We start from the raw sequence: 20,255 nt of genomic DNA on the forward strand, positions 1-20,255 counted from the left end.
TATTGGATTTTGATGAGACGGCCCATCTCAGAAGCATACCTCTATTGTTATTACCACGAGAATTAAGGGGGTATTTAGTTACTCCAAAATCCAAACTTTGCCACTATGCAAAAAGAAGATTTCTCGTCACATCAAACTTGCGGTACATGTATGAAGTACTAAATGTTGATGAAATAAAAAACTAATTACACAGTTTGGTTGTACTTTGCGAGATGAACGTTTTGAGTCTAATTAGTCAACAATTAGACAATTATTACTAAATACAAACGAAATGCTACGGTTTGCTCCGATGGCAATAATAATTTTTTGGAACTATATAAAAAATTGGGAATACTCAGGCGAAAAAGGAAACGAGATCCTCGCCGTTACGATTACGAACAAATCGCCGACCCGTCTCCTGCTCTCTTCCCTTTCCGCCAGTTCGCTCCGCTCCCACATGCCTCCGCCTCCCTCTCGCCGTCGCGGCACCCCCAAACCCTAGGCACCTCGCCGAAACCCTAGATCCTCCTCCCCACCCCTGCCCCTCCCGATGGCGGGGGCCGCGGCGTCCCCCGCGGGGGGCCACGTTGTGGAGCGGTTCCGCTCGCGGCTGCGCGAGGAAGCGGGCGGCGGCGAGCCGGGCGCCGCCGCGGTCGTGCGCGTGTACGCGGAGGCGCTCCGCGAGCTCACCTTCAACTGCAAGCCGGTCATCACCGAGCTCACCATCATCGCGGGCCAGCACGCCGCGCTCGCCGCCAGGGGGATCGCCGATGCCGTCTGCGCCCGCGTCGCCGAGGTCGTTCTGCTGCTCTTTGCTCTCCTCCCAGGCGTGTTACTCTTGTTTTCGTATTAAGGTGGCCCGCGTTATGATTTTTGGGGCATAAGGAAGCTTGGTCTTGGAGCGTTGATTACTCTGGGCGCTTGTGCCTTGTAGTCACTAGGGTTTGTGTATTGGTGTGCTTGTTGTGAAATGTGAGAAATCCCATGAAATCGGCGGTAACACGGAAAACTTTTGGTTCCTATATATAGGTTTTACAATTGCTTCAGTCTGTACAAGATTATTCCTTTTGTAGGAAGCTATGTACATACAATTCAGTATGTTTGCTCTGATTGCTGTTTGGAGTTCTGGTTGCATATTTAGTTCCTGGGGTTTAGAATTTTTGTGGAATATTTTGTAGATTAATTGGTGTTTACCATTTTAGTTTTTTTTTGTTAGGGCACTGACATACACGCATGGAATATGTAGCAACAGAGTAAGCAGTTATAGCTTAAGAGTGTATGGGCACTGCATTGGAAAAAAATTGGTCGCTATGATTGATGAACTTCTTTTTGGGATGGAAAGTTTGAGAGTTCTTCTGTCAAATTGAGATAAACTTTAAACGATGTTATAGATAAATGCGTAATGTGTTACACTGGTTCTTATTTTGACTTACAATGAAAAGAGTTCACAACTTCGGGTTTATTATTGGTTATTAGGATACTTGTGAACTGAGTCAGTTACCTGTTTATTTGTTCTGTCTTCTGTGGTAGATTTGGTTTTGTTTAGAAATATCTTGTAATTTTCTGGCTGCTTTCTTGAAGATAAAAGTCTACAATTTTAAATGGAAACAATATGGGAACTAATCATAAGAGCAAGGATTAAGCTATCAGTGTGGTTTGCAGTTTTCCTTTCAGAATCTGTTGGTTGTTTGAGACTGTTCAATCAGTTTTTTCTTTCTCATATACATGATTTTTAATTAATTACGACTTTCAAAGTTCTTTTGCGTGATGATTGTTATTCTGCGATATTCTTGCAGGTGCCACCGGATCAGATATTACCATCTTTGTATCTGTTAGATAGTATTGTGAAGAACATAGGTGGGGAATATGTAGAGCATTTTGCAACTAGGTTGCACAGTGTATTTGTTGATGCATACTACAGAGTTCATCCAAACCAGTATACTTCAATGAGGCGCCTTTTTCGTACCTGGTGGCCAGTGTTTCCTTCTTCTGTGCTTCGCAGCATTGAGGATGACCTTCAATTTTCTCCCTCGGAGAATAACCGTCCCACCACATCGACAAATCTGCATCAAACAGAGTCGTTATCTCCTAGGCCATCTCATGGCATACATGTAAATCCTAAATACCTGGAAGCACAACATAAGTTCAAGCAGGCCAATGTGGTAAGACTTTTTGTCAGCATCAAGTATAGATACTAGAATTACCGGTGTATTTGTTGTGGTTCAAGCATGATAATTGTAGTCTAATGACTGTCAATAGTGTGTCATATTGTTGCATAACCTGTTGTGTTCTGTAACAGTCTATGCGATTTAAGTTAACTTTAAACTTATTGATGATGTTTGTCCACTTTATTTCCTTAAAAATCAGGCGCACCAGTCAGCAGCTCGGGACACTATGCAAACGACTGATGTGCAGGAGGATCGGATAAATGGATTAACATCGAATAGTTTGCGAGGACGGCCTTCAATGTTTCAGGTATTTAGATTGCCTCTTCCCTCGTTGCTCCTTCTCATTTTTGCATCCAGTCTCCAATTCCAAGCCTGTCTTTCAGACATCATTGTTGTAATGCTTGCATGTAAAAAACTGTCTTTTGTTTCTTTTGCTCTCCTTATTGGCCGAGAAAGGGAAAAAACTTTTTTGTCTTGATTTTTTTGGGGCGAATGCTCTATTTATTTAAGATTGTGGTTACTGATGGTTCCTTCCAAAAGTTCCTACGACTCGATTCCTTCCAAGAGTTCCTACAACCCTGTACCTGATTTAGTATTTCTTGATAACAAACAGTCGAACTTGTTTGACTTTTTGTGTCACTTAAGACAAGTTATGGAGCGATATAGGGAGAAGAAGAAGGACCTATACATGGTTTTTATTGACTTGGAGAAGGCTTATGATAAAATACCAAGGAATGTTATGTGGTGGGCTTTGGACAAACATAAAGTCCCAACGAAGTACGTCGGGCTCATTAAGGACATGTACAACAATGTTGTGACTAGTGTTCGAACAAGTGATGGAGACACGGATGACTTCCTGATTAGGATATGACTACATCAAGGGTCAGCTTTGAGCCCTTATATGTTTGCCTTAGTGATGGATGAGGTCACAAGGGACATACAAGGGGACATCCCTTGGTGTATGCTTTTCGCGGACGATGTAGTGCTAGTTGATGAAAGCCGGACAGGAGTGAATCAGAAACTGGAGTTATGGTGGGAGACTTTGGAGTCCAAAGGTTTTAGACTCAGTAGAACTAAAACTGAGTATATGAGATGTGACTTCGGCACTACTACTCGGGAGGAGGAAGATATTAGTTTGGAAGGTCAAGTAGTGCCTAGGAAGGATAACTTTCGATATTTAGGATCAATGCTACAGAATCAAAGTAGGGTGGATGAAGTGACGCCAAGCATCTGGTGTCCTATGTGACAAAAGGGTACCACAGAAGCTAAAAGGCAAGTTTTATAAGACGACGATTAGACCTGCTATGTTGTATGGTGCAGAATGTTGGCCTACGAAAAGACGACATGTTCAACAGATAAGTGTCGCGGAAATGCGTATGTTGCTTTGGATTTGCGGTCATACAAGAAGGGATCGAGTTCGGAACGATGATATACGTGATAGATTAGGGGTAGCACTAATTGAAGAAAAGCTTGTCCAACATCGGCTGAGATGGTTTGGACATGTCCAATGGAGACCTCCAGAAGCACCGGTGCGTAGTGGAATCCTAAGCCAGGATAGTAACGTGAAGAGAGGCAGAGGAAGACCGAAGTTGACTTGGGTAGAGGCAATAAAAGGAGACTTGAAAGGATGAAATATACCCAAAGACTTAGCCTTAGATAGGAGTGCTTGGAAAACAGCTATTCACGTGCCTAAACCTTGATTGCTTCTGTTGGGTTTCAACTCTAGCCTACCTCAACTTGTTTGGGACTTAAAGGCTTTGTTGTTGTTGTTGTCGTTGAGAAAATGTTAGATGCTTTATTTCACCTCAAGTGAAAACCAAAGTAGTCAAGTCTACTCCTTGCATTCCAAATGTCTTTAGCTTTGACCATGTTCTAGAAAAATGCACCGACATGTAGAACATCAAATTAGTTTCATTAAATACACCATGAAATATGTCTTGATAGTTCTTAGCATTGAAGATATTAATATATTTTTCTATACACTTGGTCAAAATTAGAGAAGTTGATTTTATGTAGGATAGAAATATAACGACATTACATTTTTGGGATGGAGGTAGTACTTCAACATCCATAATGGCTCATCTGCTTTTCTTTTTCTTTCAATCCAAGTTGTCAAATGCTATTTCTGCCTCTGTTTTACTTTGTGATGCTCATAATCTGTGTTGTAATCATATGGGCAGAAATCTTCTTTACAGTATGCTGATAATCCTGATCAACAAGAGATGATTCGACCACTTGCTGGAACAATAAGGGCAACATCACCACATCTCTTGAGCACACATTCATCTGATGTGAATCTAGATGGGCCATTAGTCAATTCAAGGAAAAACCTGTCCAGATCACCACCTCTTGATGTGTTTCCTATGAATGTGTCCCCCAAGAGAGCGCTAGAGAGGCTACCACCATCTCATTCTGTATTGGGACCTGATCCCAGAAAATTGCCTGATCGAAATGGCATGTTAAGATGGGCTTTGGACGATGGTGCACAGCGGCCGACAATGAGTATGCTTGATGAAGAGTACAGGAAGCAAAGTGCAAGGGAACTTATTGATGCATATGGGAATTGTCAAGGCCGAGATGTTGATGAACGACTTCCTAAAGTGCAGTGCCTGGATCCAAATGGTATGGCTAGCAGATCTAGTGCACGAAATTGGTTAACTTCAGAGGAAGAAGAGTATTCGTGGGAGGATATGAGTCCAACTTTGACTGATCGAGTCAGAAGCAGCTTGCCATCTTTTCCTCCTGGAACTGTGAGAGATGGATTTCCTAGGGCAAATGCAGGGCTACTGGAATCTGATGTTGGGAGGCATAATTTCCCAAGCCAAGCTACTAGATCATCGGTTGATGGTTCACCATTTAATCTTGAAGATAGAATTACAACTGCAAGTGTATGTTTGTCTGATCTCTCTTTAAATAATAGTGAATCATAGCATTAGCATAACGCTTTGCGTGCCTATTATCACCTCCTGCAGTTCTATGAAATAATTTTTCTCCTTTTTCTTTAAAAGAATTATTGTCTCCAGTACACAATTTGATTGCTGCTTTCTATTCTGATATATTTGTAAAAAACATTGTTCCAAAGGGCTGGTTGCCAACTAGCCATGCGTTGTCTAGTTCAATTGGGCTGGCTAGGTGGCCCTAGACGCCCATGATGAGCTAGTTGGGCCAGATCTGCCACTAGAGTTGTGGAAGTAGTAGCTTGTGTAGGGCCAACAAGATCATGACCTTGTGTATGCAAGTTAGCCTGTGCAGATGATGCAGTACTCTGCTGCCTGCCTAGAGCCTAGTGCCCTTTAGAAAGAAGATAAAAATGTGCTATGCAAGTACTCCAAGTAACATCAGATGTACTAATATAGGCTTCAGCTGGCTGATCTAGAGATATTGTTGCCAAATTTCAAATGACATGTATCCTTTGACAATCCTTGGTTGACTGAGGACAAAATAGTAGTTAGGTAAAAGTTCTGCAAATATATTTAGAGAAACTACATTTTGTGGTATCACATTTGTATGCTGTTAGGGAAGGAACTTTAAGTTTAGTTTTTCAGCAGTTTATTCCTTTTTATTTCACAATTTGATGTAAAATAATCTATGCCTTCGGTTACTCATAGATTTTAAAGCATGTATCATGAGTAGGACTTGTGCATTATTTCCCATTAGCCTTCAGCAGTTTTTAGGCACTGTATACATTATTTAACTGTTTTCTTGTCTTATTTTTAACTGAGACCCTTTGAACATTTTTGTCCATGCACCAAATAGGATTCATATGCAGACTTGTCAACCTGGTACTGTTGTCTGTTTGAATATATGAACACCTATTGACACAGGAACACCTTTTTTTTTTCCTCCTGCAGCATGTTGACATTTCCACAAGGAGATATCCAAGAAATTTTGGTGTTCAGAATGGAGCTCTTTTGGAGTACCAGAATTCTGAACATACCCTAAATCATGGGAATATTGATACCATGTCAGCTCCACCTTGGCAGAAGCCTACTGGTCTGCCATTGCAAATACAGGCACCTCAACATCCCTCAGTACTTGATAGAATACCACAGCCTGCCAATGGTGAAATGCCCGTCAAGAGGTTGGACATTAGTGGCACATACAATGGTTTGAATGTAGATATACCCTTGGTGGAGAAGCACAGGTTATCACCTGCTCCTGCTCCGACAGAATGGCTTCCTCTTCATCATACCCAATCACAAACTTTACCGCTAATTCCACCTGATACGAAACATGTTAGAAGTGCATCGGATAGCTTAGAAATTAGTTGTTTTGTTAGCCAAGGAGCTAGTTCATCAGTATTTGTTCCTTGGCATCAGTATGATTCCTTGGATCGGAAAATGGGTACCGGTAACTTAGCTCAACCACCTTATCAGCACCAAGATTTGTTGCCATCAAGCCAACAAAATCAAGGTAGAATTTTGGGAAACCAAGCTCATCCTCATCGCCCCACACAGTTACATCCCCATCCCCATTCCCATCCTCACCATCAGGAGACTTTTAGAAGCTTTGCCTCTGTATCTCCATTCCAAGGACAAGGAGGTACTGCAACCATGACACCTGTTTCCGTTCTGCCAACTTTTTCTGTACCACCTGCTGTGCCACCCTACGGTGTGCCATCTGCACCTGGGTTTCCTATGCCACCATTACCGCCTGGACCACGACCTGTCCCACTGCAGATGGGTTCCTCATCATCACAAGTCGGTGGCCCTCAACCATTTGTCTCTGGACTGTTGAGTAACCTTATGCGTCATGGTGTAATTTCACTGGAACCACCTAGCCAATCTCAGGTATTTCTCATGTTTCGTGCGTTGTTATTATATAGTATTATTCTGTTCATATTAGTGCTGTTAATTGAAGGGAAAATTGTGATTATTTTATTATAGGATTCTGTTGGAGTTGACTTCAATGTAGACCTCAAGTTACGGAATGAGTCTGTTATCAATGCTTTGTATCAGGATCTTTCAAGGCAGTGTAAAACATGTGGCCTTCGATTTAAATGCCAAGAGGAGCATCGTGCTCACATGGACTGGCATGTTACAAAAAATAGAAATTCAAAGAACCGTAAGCAATCTTCACGTAAATATTTTGTCACCACGGGGGAATGGTTAAGAGCAGCAGAAACAGTAGGAAACGATGGAGTTCCTGCTTTTGTGCCCTCAGACTCAGTCCCAGACAGAAAGGAAGAGAAAGAAATTGCTGTTCCTGCGGATGAGGAGCAAACAGCCTGTGCATTATGTCAAGAGCCATTTGAAGATTTCTACAGTGATGAGACTGATGAGTGGATGTACAGAGGTGCAGTCTACATGAATGCGCCAGATGGTAATATTGATGGTCTGGAAAGGTCACAGTTGGGACGTATTGTCCATGCTAAATGTCGATCTGGGCCCAGCAATACTTCTTAGGGTGGGCATAGGTGGTGAGTATCTATTCATTTCCTTGTGCTATAACAAACATGTATGAACCTTAAGGTAGACATAGTAAGGTTTTTGCTGAGTTACCTCACTATAATTAGGAGATATTGTCTCCTGGCTAGTATTTAGCTGTATGCAACATGTTATGATTATATATATGTTATCTGACTAAATAAAAATGCTTGATGTGATATGCAATGTTATTGTTCATATTTATGACTGAAATGCACCGTGGGTCCCTTAACTTTTTCTGTATTTTCATTGAGTCCATGAACTCTCAAAATGATCATCTGAGTCCTTCAACTTCAGGTGGTTCATTCGAAGTGTGAATTCAGGTCCATGATTGGACCTAGAGCGAACTTAGAATGAACCACTTGAAAAGTTGGAAGGACCTAGATGACCACTTTGAAAGTTTATGTACCTAGATGGGAATGCAGGAAAAGTTTAAGAACCCATGATGCATTTTACTCTTTATTGTTTACTGTCAGTGTTCTCTATTAGATGAATATACTCCTGTCTTACATTTGGGACCCATTCTTTTTTGTTTGGTTTTTAGTTGTGCTGAACCATTTTGCAGATCCATCATATGGATTTTCAGAATGCCCAATTATACTGGCATATATAATAAGAGGACCTTGAGTTGCTCCCTTGAATAGTCATTTACCCTCTGAAGATTCTGTAGGTTTTAAAACGGAAATGTGAACACACATGCTCGGTCAAGTAGTATGATTTTTTAATCAGTGTAACTTTGCTAATGAAAGGTAATCATGCTAACTAGTGTAATTTTATGCTAATGACAATTGTAATCATGCAAATCCACAGTTCTGCATGTATCATTTAGTGTGATCTTCTGATGATGATTTATGAAAGTCATAATTTCGTAGCGTGACTATACTTTTAATCTCTCACCTTTTGGTACCTAGAATAATTTTCCTTAAGGCTTTGGTCTAATTTGTAAAAAAGTGGTGATAATCAGGAGTTCAGGGCTATTGTAGTTCATTTTCATTCGTATACTTCACTATTTTTGCCCGTCATGGCATCGCTAATCTGTGCAGCTATTTTGGTATCTAGGATAGATTTCCTTAAGCAGGCTTTGGTCTAATTTGCAAAAGTGGCGATAATCAGGAGTTCAGGACTATTGTAGTTCCTTTTCATTTGTAGTTCACTATTTTTGCCCATCATGGCATATTGCTAATCTGCGAAGCTATTATGTCTGCCAATCAAAGATTCATACATTTAGTGGAACTAATATTGTTTGTCTCATTTTTGCCATTTCCTGACGACGATACCTTGGTGCACAGGGCCTTTTCTTTTTTTTTGCGAGGATTTTTGTTTTGTTTTTTGTGCTAGCTTTTAGCATGTTTGCAAGCATTGTATGTTTTTAATCATTTGGTCAGTGTTCATGCAATTAGTAAGTCGCATAGGCACATACAAACACACAAGTTTGGTGACCTCTTGCTGATGACATCACGATTCCTGTGAGGATATTTACTGTTTTTTTTTCTGTTCAAATTTCAAATGGATTTGGCATGAAATTACTTGAAGTATTCGACTGAACAATCATATGTTTATTGCCTTTTTTGTCCTATAATTTTTTTTTCCTTTGGATTATGAAATCCTCAATGACTGGTTATAAGTTGGAAGGTGGTAAAATTAAGATATACTTGGCCTATGTGCCATTGCATTGTGCCATGTAATTTAGTTACACGCTGTTGTATCATCTACTACCTCCATTCCTTAAAGAGGTGCATAGCCAGAATGACATTCTTTTAGGGGACAAAGTTAATAGTTGCAACAAACCCTTTTCTTCTCTGGAAACAAAGTGTGTTTAAAAAGCCTGCTGAGTTTTCCTGAATGTTCTATGATCCAATGAGATGGGTTCATTGGTTTACTCCTTTTGCCATGGTGGTGATTATTTTGAATGCATAATATTTGTGTTCATATCAGTCACGTTTGATGGGTTCAACTCTAATCAATTTTTGTCCCTAATTAATTGTTAATAAAGCCACGAGGAAGATAAGTAAGCATCTTGTTTATTAGCCTCGTGGCAACAAATCACTCAAACTTAAACTTGCCATGATCAAATGGTTAATAAATTCCCTTAGAAGTGCCTCGTTGAAAGATGTTGCTATGTTGATTGATGATTGCTAACTATTTTTATCTTTGTTGCAGGGATGACTTGATAGCTTTTTTCCATTGCGGCTGTAGACATGACCTGTAAACTACCAGAGACTCAGATTTTGGTATGGTTAGCTTCTTTTCTATGTGGCTCCCTAACAGCCAGTGCATAGAATGTTAATGTGACAATAGTGTATAGCTGTGATTTTTTTCTGTAATTCAGTGATAGCATTAGTAATTGGCCCTACAGTCACTATTGTCATATTGTGCTTGTGCCCTGTCATTTTGTCCATAGTCGCACAGTGCTGCTTTTTCATTACAACCGTAGTGTGATCTATATGGAAGCTTCATGTTTAGGGTTTCTGCAACACAGTTGACAGCGGTATATGTAACCATGGTTTCACTGGACATGGGAAACAATATATTTCAATAGTCCGGTCTTTCTTCCTCGTTAATATCTTGTGCAGGATACATACCAGTTCTCTACTAGTTGGCTGATAGCTTTGGAAGGGATCACGCCAGATGACCAAGAGTGCTGGCCTCAATCTGTGGCTTTCCTGAAGTATTTTAAGGCACTAGATGCTGTCATTGTACCTTATTGCCAAACTTTTAAGTATTTTCCTTTGTAAGTTGAGAGCATTGTTTGTGACAATTATTCTTGGTCGCTTGTATAGTTCCATCTTGCTGATATGTTTGTACTCCGAAATGTGGATGAGAATATCTTACCAAACTTCATATTCTGGATGGTATATGCTCTGGCAAACTATTAATGAAACAATTTTTGGGATGTTGTTTTTATCCAAATTTATTTATTTTTCCTGCCCCATATTGCCGTGTGAATTTGACTGGATTCGTCACAGTTCTTATCTTCATTTTTGTGATTGTTTTAGATAAGCTCGTGCGGTCGGACATGCATTTCTGATGTCATATGGCCACATGACTAGGGTCTTCATTCATTGTCGCGATCATCTTTATAATATATGAAAAAGGTTCTGTTTGGTTCAGAAATTGTACCAGGTGCAGTTTGATCCAGAAATTATAAGACTTGGCAATTAATTACTCTTTCCGTTCTACCGTAAATTATGAGATGTTTTAGCTTTTTTAATACAAAACTTTTTTACACATTAGAAATATACTGACTAGATACATGCGAAAAGAAATGTCTAGATATGTAATAAAAGCAATCTATCTGAAGAAGTCAAAACATTTTGTAATTTGAAACAATGTGTACATATACATAATAAAAGCAGTATATATGAAGAAACTAAAACATCTTGTAATTTAAAATGGAGGGGTAGAAAACAAGATTATAACAGTAACAAAGTAAATTTTTTTTTGCTTCAAAGTATGTTTCATCGCATGAAGATCATTCACCTTCTAACACAAGTGATCGTAATCATGGGCCACTTACACGAAGATGCAAGAGAAGGTGAATGTGTTCCTATCTGAGTTTAACTTTGACATATTTGAGAATGTTATACTACCTAAAATTATCTTCCTGAACTTTTTGATGATTTGATAAACCACATGATATTGTAGTCGAGCTGTCAAGTGTCTTACTAAAACCTTTGTTCTTCCTTGTTTTTCTTGGACATGTGAAGAGATCCCTCTGGGATCCCTAGTTCGTGCTCTAAACTCATTAGGTCTTTGTGTGGATTAGTTTTGGATTATGGTTCTACGACCGTTCGAAGATCGAGTCAAAGTACTCAAGGATCTAGTGCCTCTGTTTCCGTCGTTTGGTCGCATCCAACCTTTGTCAGGTATAAAGCTAGTTATCCCACTGTTCGCAGTAAGTTATCTTCGATTCATCGACCATCTGTTGTGAGAATCGGGCCAACCTTAAGGAGGTTCCTTATTAGGGTGGTCTCCTTTTCTTCATTTGCACTTTCACAAAGAGTAATAACCGAAATACTTTACCAATCTTGTTAGCCCTTTATATGCATTGTCAAATATTCACTAAAATCATGAGGTTAGAACCACATGATCAACAACACAGATGTATGTGACTGTTTCTTCAAACTACTGCAGATTTGGAGCTAAAAACATGCATCTTCATTGTCATTCCTACACGTGGAGCAACAAGCATGAGGCACCAACGCTTGTTGTGAAAACCTAAAACTAGCGTCAGGGAGGCCGTGCTAGCACCATGAGAGCAACTACCGCACTGAGAGACGCCACCGTAGCATGTTCTAGGGCGCCACCGCAACCTCACTGAGATCCGGGGAAGACACAATGGGGGCCGCCACCTCCGTGCAGAGACCCTCGTTGCGCCTAGAAGGAACATTATTACACGAGATCTATAGTCCACTGCCACCACCGCGCTAAGCGTTGTGTCAGGGGCTGTAGTGCTGCCATGCTGCCTCCTCACCGGGACTGTGCCAAGCATCGGGGGACGTTGCACCAAGATCCATTGGCCACCGCTATCGAGGGTGGCATTGGGGGCCGTAACGCTGCTATGCCTCCACGCTAGGATGCACCCCAGGCCAGGTGACAGGTCGAGGTGGCGGACTAGAGAGAGATAAATAGTCTTTTTTAAAATTTATTTGTGCTGGCTAACCGAAATAAATACGAAATTAAAACAAACGATCTAGCTAACACTACACCCTCCTATCTATATTTTCAAGCACCTTACAAAGATCCTAATATGAGCAACTAAGGTGCCGGGATAGGTAGAGCTCACCTAAATAATTCTAACTTACAAGGTCACACAAACCTATGCAATTAGTACTCAAGCAACCGGGGATCTCCTACTCATACTAGTGAGCAAAGCCTAAGCCGACTAATAGTTCTCAATAGCAAGGCTACACAAGCCAAACTAGAGAGCTCAACAATTACTTAGCTACACAAACTAAGCAATGTAACTAGCAAGGCTACTCAAGCCAACTAATTAGTCAAGAGAGCTATAATTTTGCTACACAAGAAAGCTAGCTGCACAAAAGCAACAACACAAGAACAATATATGAATAAGTAATATAAGCTTGTGTTGGGAGTAAACAAACCAACGAGATAAACAAGTTGACACGGAGAATTTTATCCTGAGGTTCGGTGGCTTGCCAACCACCTACTCCCCATTGAGACAAGCTCAAGGTTGCCGCCGGTCCTCTTGTTAGTGGTATCCCTCAAGTCACACTCGCACGCAGAGTGCTCACCACGAGCTCTAGCACTCGACTTGGCCAGACCACTTGACGCTCTTCACGCCTCGCTCAACTAGAGTTGCTCTTCGTGTCTCCTTCGGGGCGAGCACAATACCCCTCACAAATCCTTGCTCCGGAGCCATGCACAATCACCAAGCGTGCATTGACAGAGATCACAACCTCCAAGCCGTCTAGGTGATGACAGTCACCAAGAGTAACAAGAAATCCCCCAATCACAAAGATTTGCTAGTGCCACCAAATGCAACTCTCAAATGCACACACTAGACTCTCAATCCCTCACTCAAATTAGCATCAAGCTTGAGAGGGAGAGGAAGGGGAGGAGGTGGATATTCAATCTCTCATCCACACCCACAAACGACACTCAATCACCACTATGATTTTGCACAAAGCATGGGAGGGAGAGAGAGGGGATGAACCCTAACTTCCAATTGCAACAGTGGGGAATGGAGGGTGAGGAAGAAGGAGGGGAGCCACAGCCTTATCCCCTCACACATAGGGTCCCTCAGCAAGCATTACCTACACTAGAATTTCTTGTCAACGCAACCTAGAAATTCCAGTGCGGGATTAGCCAAACTCCCCAACGGCTCTTTCAGACAACCATCCCGCAATGGAAATTTTAGTGCAGGAGCAGCCAAATGCCCCAACGGCTCTTTCATCCAACGGTCAAGAGACCCCGCATTGGAAATTTTAGTTCAGCCTAAAGATAATTCCAGTTAAACTACGCCAAACAGCAGAGCACCCCTACTTGACAATTTGGGAGGACTGAACAAGAAATTCTAGAAGCAGCTACCCACAAGCCCTCTTTCAAGAGCTAACTTTTCCCAATAGGCTAAAACAAGTTTAGCATCTTAGTTAGCTTTACACAAAGATTTTTCTAGGGCTTTCTCATGCACCTCACCATGTCACTAAGCGTAATGCATATGCAAATGAAACTCACACTTAGTGGCACTAGATAACCATTATAACTAAAAGATTTCTTCTCTTTATATTACGGTTATCTATCCTAAACCCGGTCAAACACTTCTCAACACAACCTTTGACCGATGAAATAAAATGCCCTACAAGTCATACCTTTGCCTTGCACATTTCATTTCATCTCCTCCAATGTTGATGCCACACAAGCACCAACCTCCATCAAGAAATGATATGATCCATTTCATATCATCACATGACCTTATTGGTTCATTGATTGCAACCTTGCTTGCTCTTCACCATTGCCCTTGTGAAAGGTCCTAATGGCTAGAGGGGGGGTGAATAGCCTATTAAAAATTTCTACAACAACACTTAGCAAACCGGTTAGACAAATATAAGGCTAAGCGAGTGTTGCGCTAGCCTACAAAAAAAACAAGCCACCTACCACAATTCTAGTTTATATAGTCTCTATCCACACAATGGCTATGTCACTACACTAAGTTAGTGTGCTCTCAAAGACTAACTAAAGAGCCACACTAACCAAACTAACAAGCTCTCATGACTAGTTACACTAAAGAGCTTGACAACTAGTTTGCGGTAATGTAAAAAGAGAGAGCAAGATGGTTATACCGTCGAGTCAAGGAATGAACCAATCAATCACAAGAGTGAATACCAATCACCTCGGAATCAAATGAAGACACAATGATTTTTTACCGAGGTTCACTTGCTTGCCGGCAAGCTAGTTCTCATTGTGGCGATTCACTCACTTGGAGGTTCACGCGCTAATTGGCATCACACACCAAACCTTCAATAGGGTGCCTCACAAGCAACACAAGATGAGGATCACACAAGCCACGAGCAATTTACTAGAGTACCTTTTGGCTCTCCACCGGGGAAAGGTCAAGAACCCATCACAATCACCACGATCGGAGCCGGAGACAATCACCAACCTCCGCTCGATGATCCTCGCTGCTCCAAGTCGTCTAGGTGGCGGCAACCACAAAGAGTAACAAGCGAATCCCGCAGCGAAACACAAACACCAAGTGCCTCTAGATGCAAACACTCAAGTAATACACTTAGATTCACTCTCAATCTCACAAAGATGATGAATCAATGATGGAGATGAGTGGGAGGGCTTTGACTAAGCTCACAAGGTTGCTATGTCAATGTAAATGGCCAAGAGAGTGAGTTTGAGCCGGCCATGGGGCTTAAATAGAGAGCCCCCATGAATAGATCTGTTGGCTCCTCTGTTCACTAAAAATTGAGGTGACCGGACGCACCGGTCAGAACGACCGGACGCACCCTACCAGTGTCCGATCAACGGATGACTGCCATGTCATCCCTTCAAATGCTGAGTGCCCGATCTTAATGGTTAAGTCACGACCGGACGTAGCACAATGCCAAGACCGGACGCACCTCTACCGAGTCCGGTCGTTTCCAGAGAGGTCCCAAGAGAGCCAAATGATGATCGGACGCGTCAGTTCAACCACGACCGGACGCAGGCGGGGCAGCGTCCGGTCGAGTCTAGAGAGCTCCCAGAGCTGCTCAACTACGACTGGACGTATCCAGTCGATCACGATCAGACGCAGCATCAGCGTCCAATCCTTCTCCTCTTCTCTATGCCGCCACGTCAGTGGGACCAGATGCTGAACAATGTTCAGCCAGAGTCCGGTCGCCTGCGTCCGATCTCAGGCCAAGAGTACCACCTTCTTTTATAATTGACCAGACGCTGCTCCCTAGAGTCCTGTCACCATGTGACCAGCGTCCGGTGCACTGTGAAACCCTATCTTTTCTGTATAGGGCGCTGGTGAAGTTTCAAACCCTTGCTCCCAAGTGCTAAACACAATGTGTATCATATATGTGCATGTGTGTTAGCATATTTTTACAAACATTTTCAAGGGTGTTAGTACTCCACTAGATCCTAAATGCATATGCAATGAGTTAGAGCATCTAGTGGCACTTTGATAACCGTATTTCTATACGAGTTTCACCCCTCTTAATGGTACGGCTATCGAACCTAAATGCGATCACACTCGCTAAGTGTCTTGATCACCAAAACGAAATGGCTCCTACCACTTATACCTTTGCCTTGAGCCTTTTGTTTTTCTCTTTCTTCTTTTCAAGTCCAAGCACTTGATCATCACCATGGCATCACCATCATCATGTCATGATCTTCATTTGCTTCACTACTTGGAATGTGCTACCTATCTCATGATCACTTTGATAAACTAGGTTAGCACTTAGGGTTCCATCAATTCACCAAAAACCAAACTAGAGCTTTCACCTTGTCCATCGACACCAAGTCTTTGCTCAAGCTTCTCCGCCACATGCGGTGCATCGCTCCAAAGCCTTTGACTTGCCCGTCACACTTGCAACCGGTCCATCGACGCTAAGCCTTGTCGTGATCTTCTCCATTTAGCCACATGACTCCATGTCATGTCACATATGCGATAAGCTCCTTCATCACATTTGTACCTGTGGACTAATTTCCTATGTATCTCACATAAACACATATTAGTCCACCTATATTATCACTTAATTACCAAAACCAAACAAAGACGTTTTACTAGGGCCACACCGCCAAGATTCATAGACTACCCGTTACCATCATGCTGAGGCCATAGCATCGCTAGGCTACCTCTTCACCCGCGGACGCCACCACGCTTGATGGACTAATGAGTTTGACGAGTTTGTAAATAGGTTTCATTAGAAATGATCATATCAAACTCAGGGTATTGCTCTAATGAAGAAGAAGCAATCATATTTTGCAAATTACATGTAAGATATAAGTGATTGCATATGGATGGGTCTAGTATGGAAAGCTTGCTATATCAAGAATGATGATATGAGACTTCATATCCATTAAAGGGCAATGACTTGGTTACTCGATCACATTGATGGTGTTCATATCCAAGGAGGAAGGAAATTCACCAAGGTCATTCCATTTTAAGAAAAGGAAGAAATTAAAACATGATTGGTGTCAGTATTTATATCAGAAAAGATATTCAAGTAGAAGACAACAATGCAAATGAAATAGTTTCAAATGTATACTTGTTGGTTCAAATCATTGTGTGGCTTGAGATAACTTGAAAGGTACAGACAGAAAGGAACAACTTCGAGGTACTAAACATGGGTAAAGGGCAAGCAATGACTTGGCTACCTAAGGACCTAGCTAGTGTGAAGAAGAGAGAGAGTACTTGCATCGAGTCTTGCACGAGTAGAGCCATGGGAAGTTATAAAATGAGGAGGAACAAATCATTGTTTAATCAATAAATGGAAGTAACTTGATGCCATTAAGTGAAATCATATGTATAGAAATGGTTCAAGTCACATGCTCATGGTGGTATTGTTCAAAAGATTAAGACAAACTTATTGTAACTCTTGTGAAGATGGAAGAGGAAGATATGACAAATGTGAAGACTTGAAGACTCAAGTGGTGGATATACATATCCTTTTTGGTCTTGAGTATAGGTATGTAATACTGTTAAGAGGGATGCAACATGAATAGTTTGATAAGTCTCAAGTGCTCAAACTAACCGAACCTTGAGTGCTAACATGAGAGAAACACATGAAACAATACTTGCATTTGTCTATATTGGGGTTAGTTATTTGTTAGGGTGGATAGCCCTCGGAATAAGCTTTCCGAAAAGTCCAAGATTATTGAAATCGGAGTTCAGAGCTAAAAGTTATGCCATTTTTCTTAGAGTGTCCTGTGCTGTTTTTTTGGAGTGTCGGAAGTTCCGACCTACGTCAGAAGTTCTGATGCAGGAAACATTATAATAACTATTATTGTTCTAATGTCAAAAGTTCTAAGGTTTTCGTTGGAATTCCTACATTTGATAGACAAAATGGCTAGTTTGTGTGTGTGTGTGTGGGGGGGGGGGGGGGGTATTTATAACCCTCCTCATTTGGAGGGCTTGCTGCTGGCTCCCCAAGCCCGTATTTGAACCAAAAGCCTCTCTTGATCTCCCCACTCCCTATTTGTGAGAATTCAAGGGAGATCCTGTGAGTTGGGTTGAGAGAGTGAGAAATTGGGAGTTTGTGAGCATAAGAGAGCAATCCAAATCCTCAAGCACTTGTTGATTCCGTCAATCATTCGTGAGGCATTTATTACTCTTGGAGCTTGACTCCTAGACAGCTATGAGTCGCTGTGAGCAACCATGATTGTGGTGTGCCACGACAAGTTTGTGAGAGCTCAATCTCGCCTCCGTAAGGGAAGAGATCAAGGTTAGTGGATCGAGGAGAGTAGTTGAAAGAGACCTTGCTAGAGTGTGCACCCCAGAGTGGTCACTCACGGCTTCCTCAACGAAGACATACGACTCACATGGATGCCCGAACTTTGGTGAAACAAATCTTGTCTCATTTATGTTTTGAATTGCAATATTTGTGTTTATCTCGATCTACTTGGTTGTGCGTGTTTGTGAGTGCAGGTGCTTAGTGGACTTACTATTGGACATCCTCAATCTCATATCTCCAAGTTTGGTTTGAGCTAGAACTCATTAGACGTACTTTCATTTTCTTTCATACTAACAATGTCGGAAGTTCTGACGCTAACTTCCGATGTGCATTGGAAGTTCCGACGTGCATTAGAAGTTCTGACCCCCTATTTAATCAGCTATGAAGTTTTATTTTATATTAATTCTTAGAAAGACATATTCACCCTCCTCCGTGCGATATCAATATCCTTTCGGCCCTGAGGTTAGAGACGGGGAGAGAAGGGAGGGAGGGAGCTAAAGGAAGAAGATGCCCATGCAAGAGGAATGGAGGAGTCGGAGAGATCAGAAGGAGGGAGCAAGGTGAAAAGTAACAAGAGGGAAGAGAGAGAGAGAGCGGCTAGTGGGACCTCAGATCCGTGCGTTCCTCTCAAGCAGTATTCGTGTGGTGACACATAGGTACCTGGACCCCCTGTCCACCACAACGTAGAAGCACACGTGTGTGGAACGTGTAATCAATGCCACTCGATAGTTCGTGCGGCTAGGCACTTCTCATCATCGGTTTTAGTTCCAAGCCGACGGTGAAAATCTTTTTTCACTGCTAGTTTGTGTCCCGAATCGACGGTGAAAACCTCCTAGGTTTTTATTAACCGCCGGTTCATGACATGAATGTACAGTGAAGTAACATGTGGAATCCAATTGCTAGAATCTGATCCCTGAAATGAGATTTCATTCTATGGATCCAAACAGGAAGTTAGATTTAGTAAGAGCTATGATTGCATTTAGTTTCTCATGTCTACTCAAACCAGTAGTTTAATTTGGTTGCTTTCTCTCTTCTCTCGGTTTGATCCTGTCGTTTAGTTGTTTCCTCGTAAGTGTACAATTGCTTTTCTTCTTAGTTCTCAACGATGATATATACGTACTATGCAAGAAATGAAGTTGATATGTGTATCCCCGGTCTCCAGTGGATGTAAACCCCTGCTGTTTTCGTTTTGAAAATTCTCTGAAAACAAGAAGCTAGAAACTCAGAGATTGAAATTGCATCGTTTTAAATAGCAAAAAGCTACAAACAACAACGGGCACGTTTTAGCCAAGCATTGGTTATGAAATGACTGATCCTAGATTCTACAAATCTTTGCAAATTCAAAAAAGAAAGAAAGAGGCAACAAATCTCTGTTCTCTAGCTACGAGCAGGCACAGGCACCTTAGCCTGAACAACAGCAACACCACGAACATGACGAAGTACACAGCAGCAAATGGAAACCCTAAAAATATGGAAAGAGATCCAGAAACAGCATCTTCTCCGCCGCATCCTTTCTGTAGTAGACTCGATCGACGGGGAAGTCAATACCCGAACCATCCCCCCTTGCATAGTGGTGACGCCTTCTTTTTCCTAACGAACTGAATTTTCGCTTGCAGTATGAGCACCACATGGCAAGGAGAGTCTGAGGTGCGTTCTTGACTCCCCACTAACATTTCCCCAAAACCTTGCTGCCCCCCTCCTACAAAACATTCAAACCGGTTCAAAGTTTATTTTTGACTGGAAGGATGCTGCATATGGATGGCTATATATGACTGATCGAGTGGCATGAACATGTACCTCGAGATCATATATGGATGCAAGGCTACTGTGGGTTGCCTTCCGCGCAGACGGCAGCCTTGATGCGCTCCACGGTGCAGGCGATGAGGCTGTTCACAGTCGCTACAGAGCCCAGGGAGAGCTTCGCAGTGGGCACGGAGTCCACCAGGATCTGGAACGCCACCGTCAAGAGGGAACCGCCGCCAGCCTCCAAGGCAGCGCCCTCTCCATGGGGAGCCATGCCTGGTGGTCCGTCGGGGAGGATAGCAAAGCCCGATGGCAGCAGGGCCACGTAGTCTGGGTCCCCGCCGTTGAGCACCACGTTCATTGCCACCACGTCCACCGGCGCGTACACCACATACGAGCCCGATGTGTCGGTGCAGCTCTCCTGGAGGATCAGCATGTTGCTCTGGTTCGAGTTTGCACTCTGGATAACAACGACAATAATGGATCCAATTGTCACTGAAAACATGATGACCATGAATAGTTCACCACAA

The 20,255-nt window shown here is 42.2% G+C and overlaps 2 protein-coding genes across 3 annotated transcripts; one reads left to right on the forward strand and one right to left on the reverse strand.

Annotated features, from left to right (window-relative positions):
- The first annotated feature begins 352 nt into the window (after window positions 1-352).
- LOC136534674 (polyadenylation and cleavage factor homolog 4-like) lies at window positions 353-10,111 on the forward strand. Of its 2 annotated transcripts, XM_066527062.1 has the most exons (7): window positions 353-775; window positions 1,776-2,141; window positions 2,347-2,454; window positions 4,328-5,035; window positions 5,999-6,937; window positions 7,034-7,566; window positions 9,734-10,111. In XM_066527062.1, exons 1-6 carry the CDS (start codon window positions 530-532, stop codon window positions 7,550-7,552), a joined length of 2,886 nt encoding a protein of 961 aa, XP_066383159.1. In that variant the 5' UTR covers window positions 353-529; the 3' UTR covers window positions 7,553-7,566; window positions 9,734-10,111. The 2 variants fall into 2 exon arrangements, with proteins under 2 accessions (XP_066383159.1, XP_066383160.1); XM_066527063.1 differs by lacking the exon at window positions 1,776-2,141.
- A 9,088-nt stretch (window positions 10,112-19,199) lies between these two features.
- Window positions 19,200-20,244, reverse strand: LOC136534675 (homeobox-leucine zipper protein ROC1-like). Its single transcript, XM_066527064.1, has 2 exons — window positions 19,780-20,244; window positions 19,200-19,681 (listed from the first exon to the last, which is right to left on the reverse strand). The coding sequence occupies exon 1, from the start codon at window positions 20,237-20,239 to the stop codon at window positions 19,805-19,807; it is 435 nt and encodes a 144-aa protein (XP_066383161.1). The 5' UTR covers window positions 20,240-20,244; the 3' UTR covers window positions 19,200-19,681; window positions 19,780-19,804.
- Window positions 20,245-20,255: the final 11 nt, after the last annotated feature.

This window comes from Miscanthus floridulus, unplaced genomic scaffold (assembly GCF_019320115.1).
Source record: "Miscanthus floridulus cultivar M001 unplaced genomic scaffold, ASM1932011v1 os_2170_1_2, whole genome shotgun sequence".
Classification (NCBI taxonomy): Eukaryota; Viridiplantae; Streptophyta; class Magnoliopsida; order Poales; family Poaceae; genus Miscanthus; species Miscanthus floridulus.

What these genes read in the sequence shown, in the direction of transcription:
- LOC136534674 (XM_066527062.1), top strand. Translation starts at nt 530, where the DNA reads ATGGCGGGGGCCGCGGCGTCCCCCGCGGGGGGCCACGTTGTGGAGCGG. An exon ending in GACGGCCTTCAATGTTTCAG is followed by an intron (nt 2,455 to 4,327) that starts GTATTTAGATTG and finishes TCATATGGGCAG; the next exon opens with AAATCTTCTTTACAGTATGC. An exon ending in AACCACCTAGCCAATCTCAG is followed by an intron (nt 6,938 to 7,033) that starts GTATTTCTCATG and finishes ATTTTATTATAG; the next exon opens with GATTCTGTTGGAGTTGACTT.
- LOC136534675 (XM_066527064.1), bottom strand. Translation starts at nt 20,239, where the DNA reads ATGGTCATCATGTTTTCAGTGACAATTGGATCCATTATTGTCGTTGTT.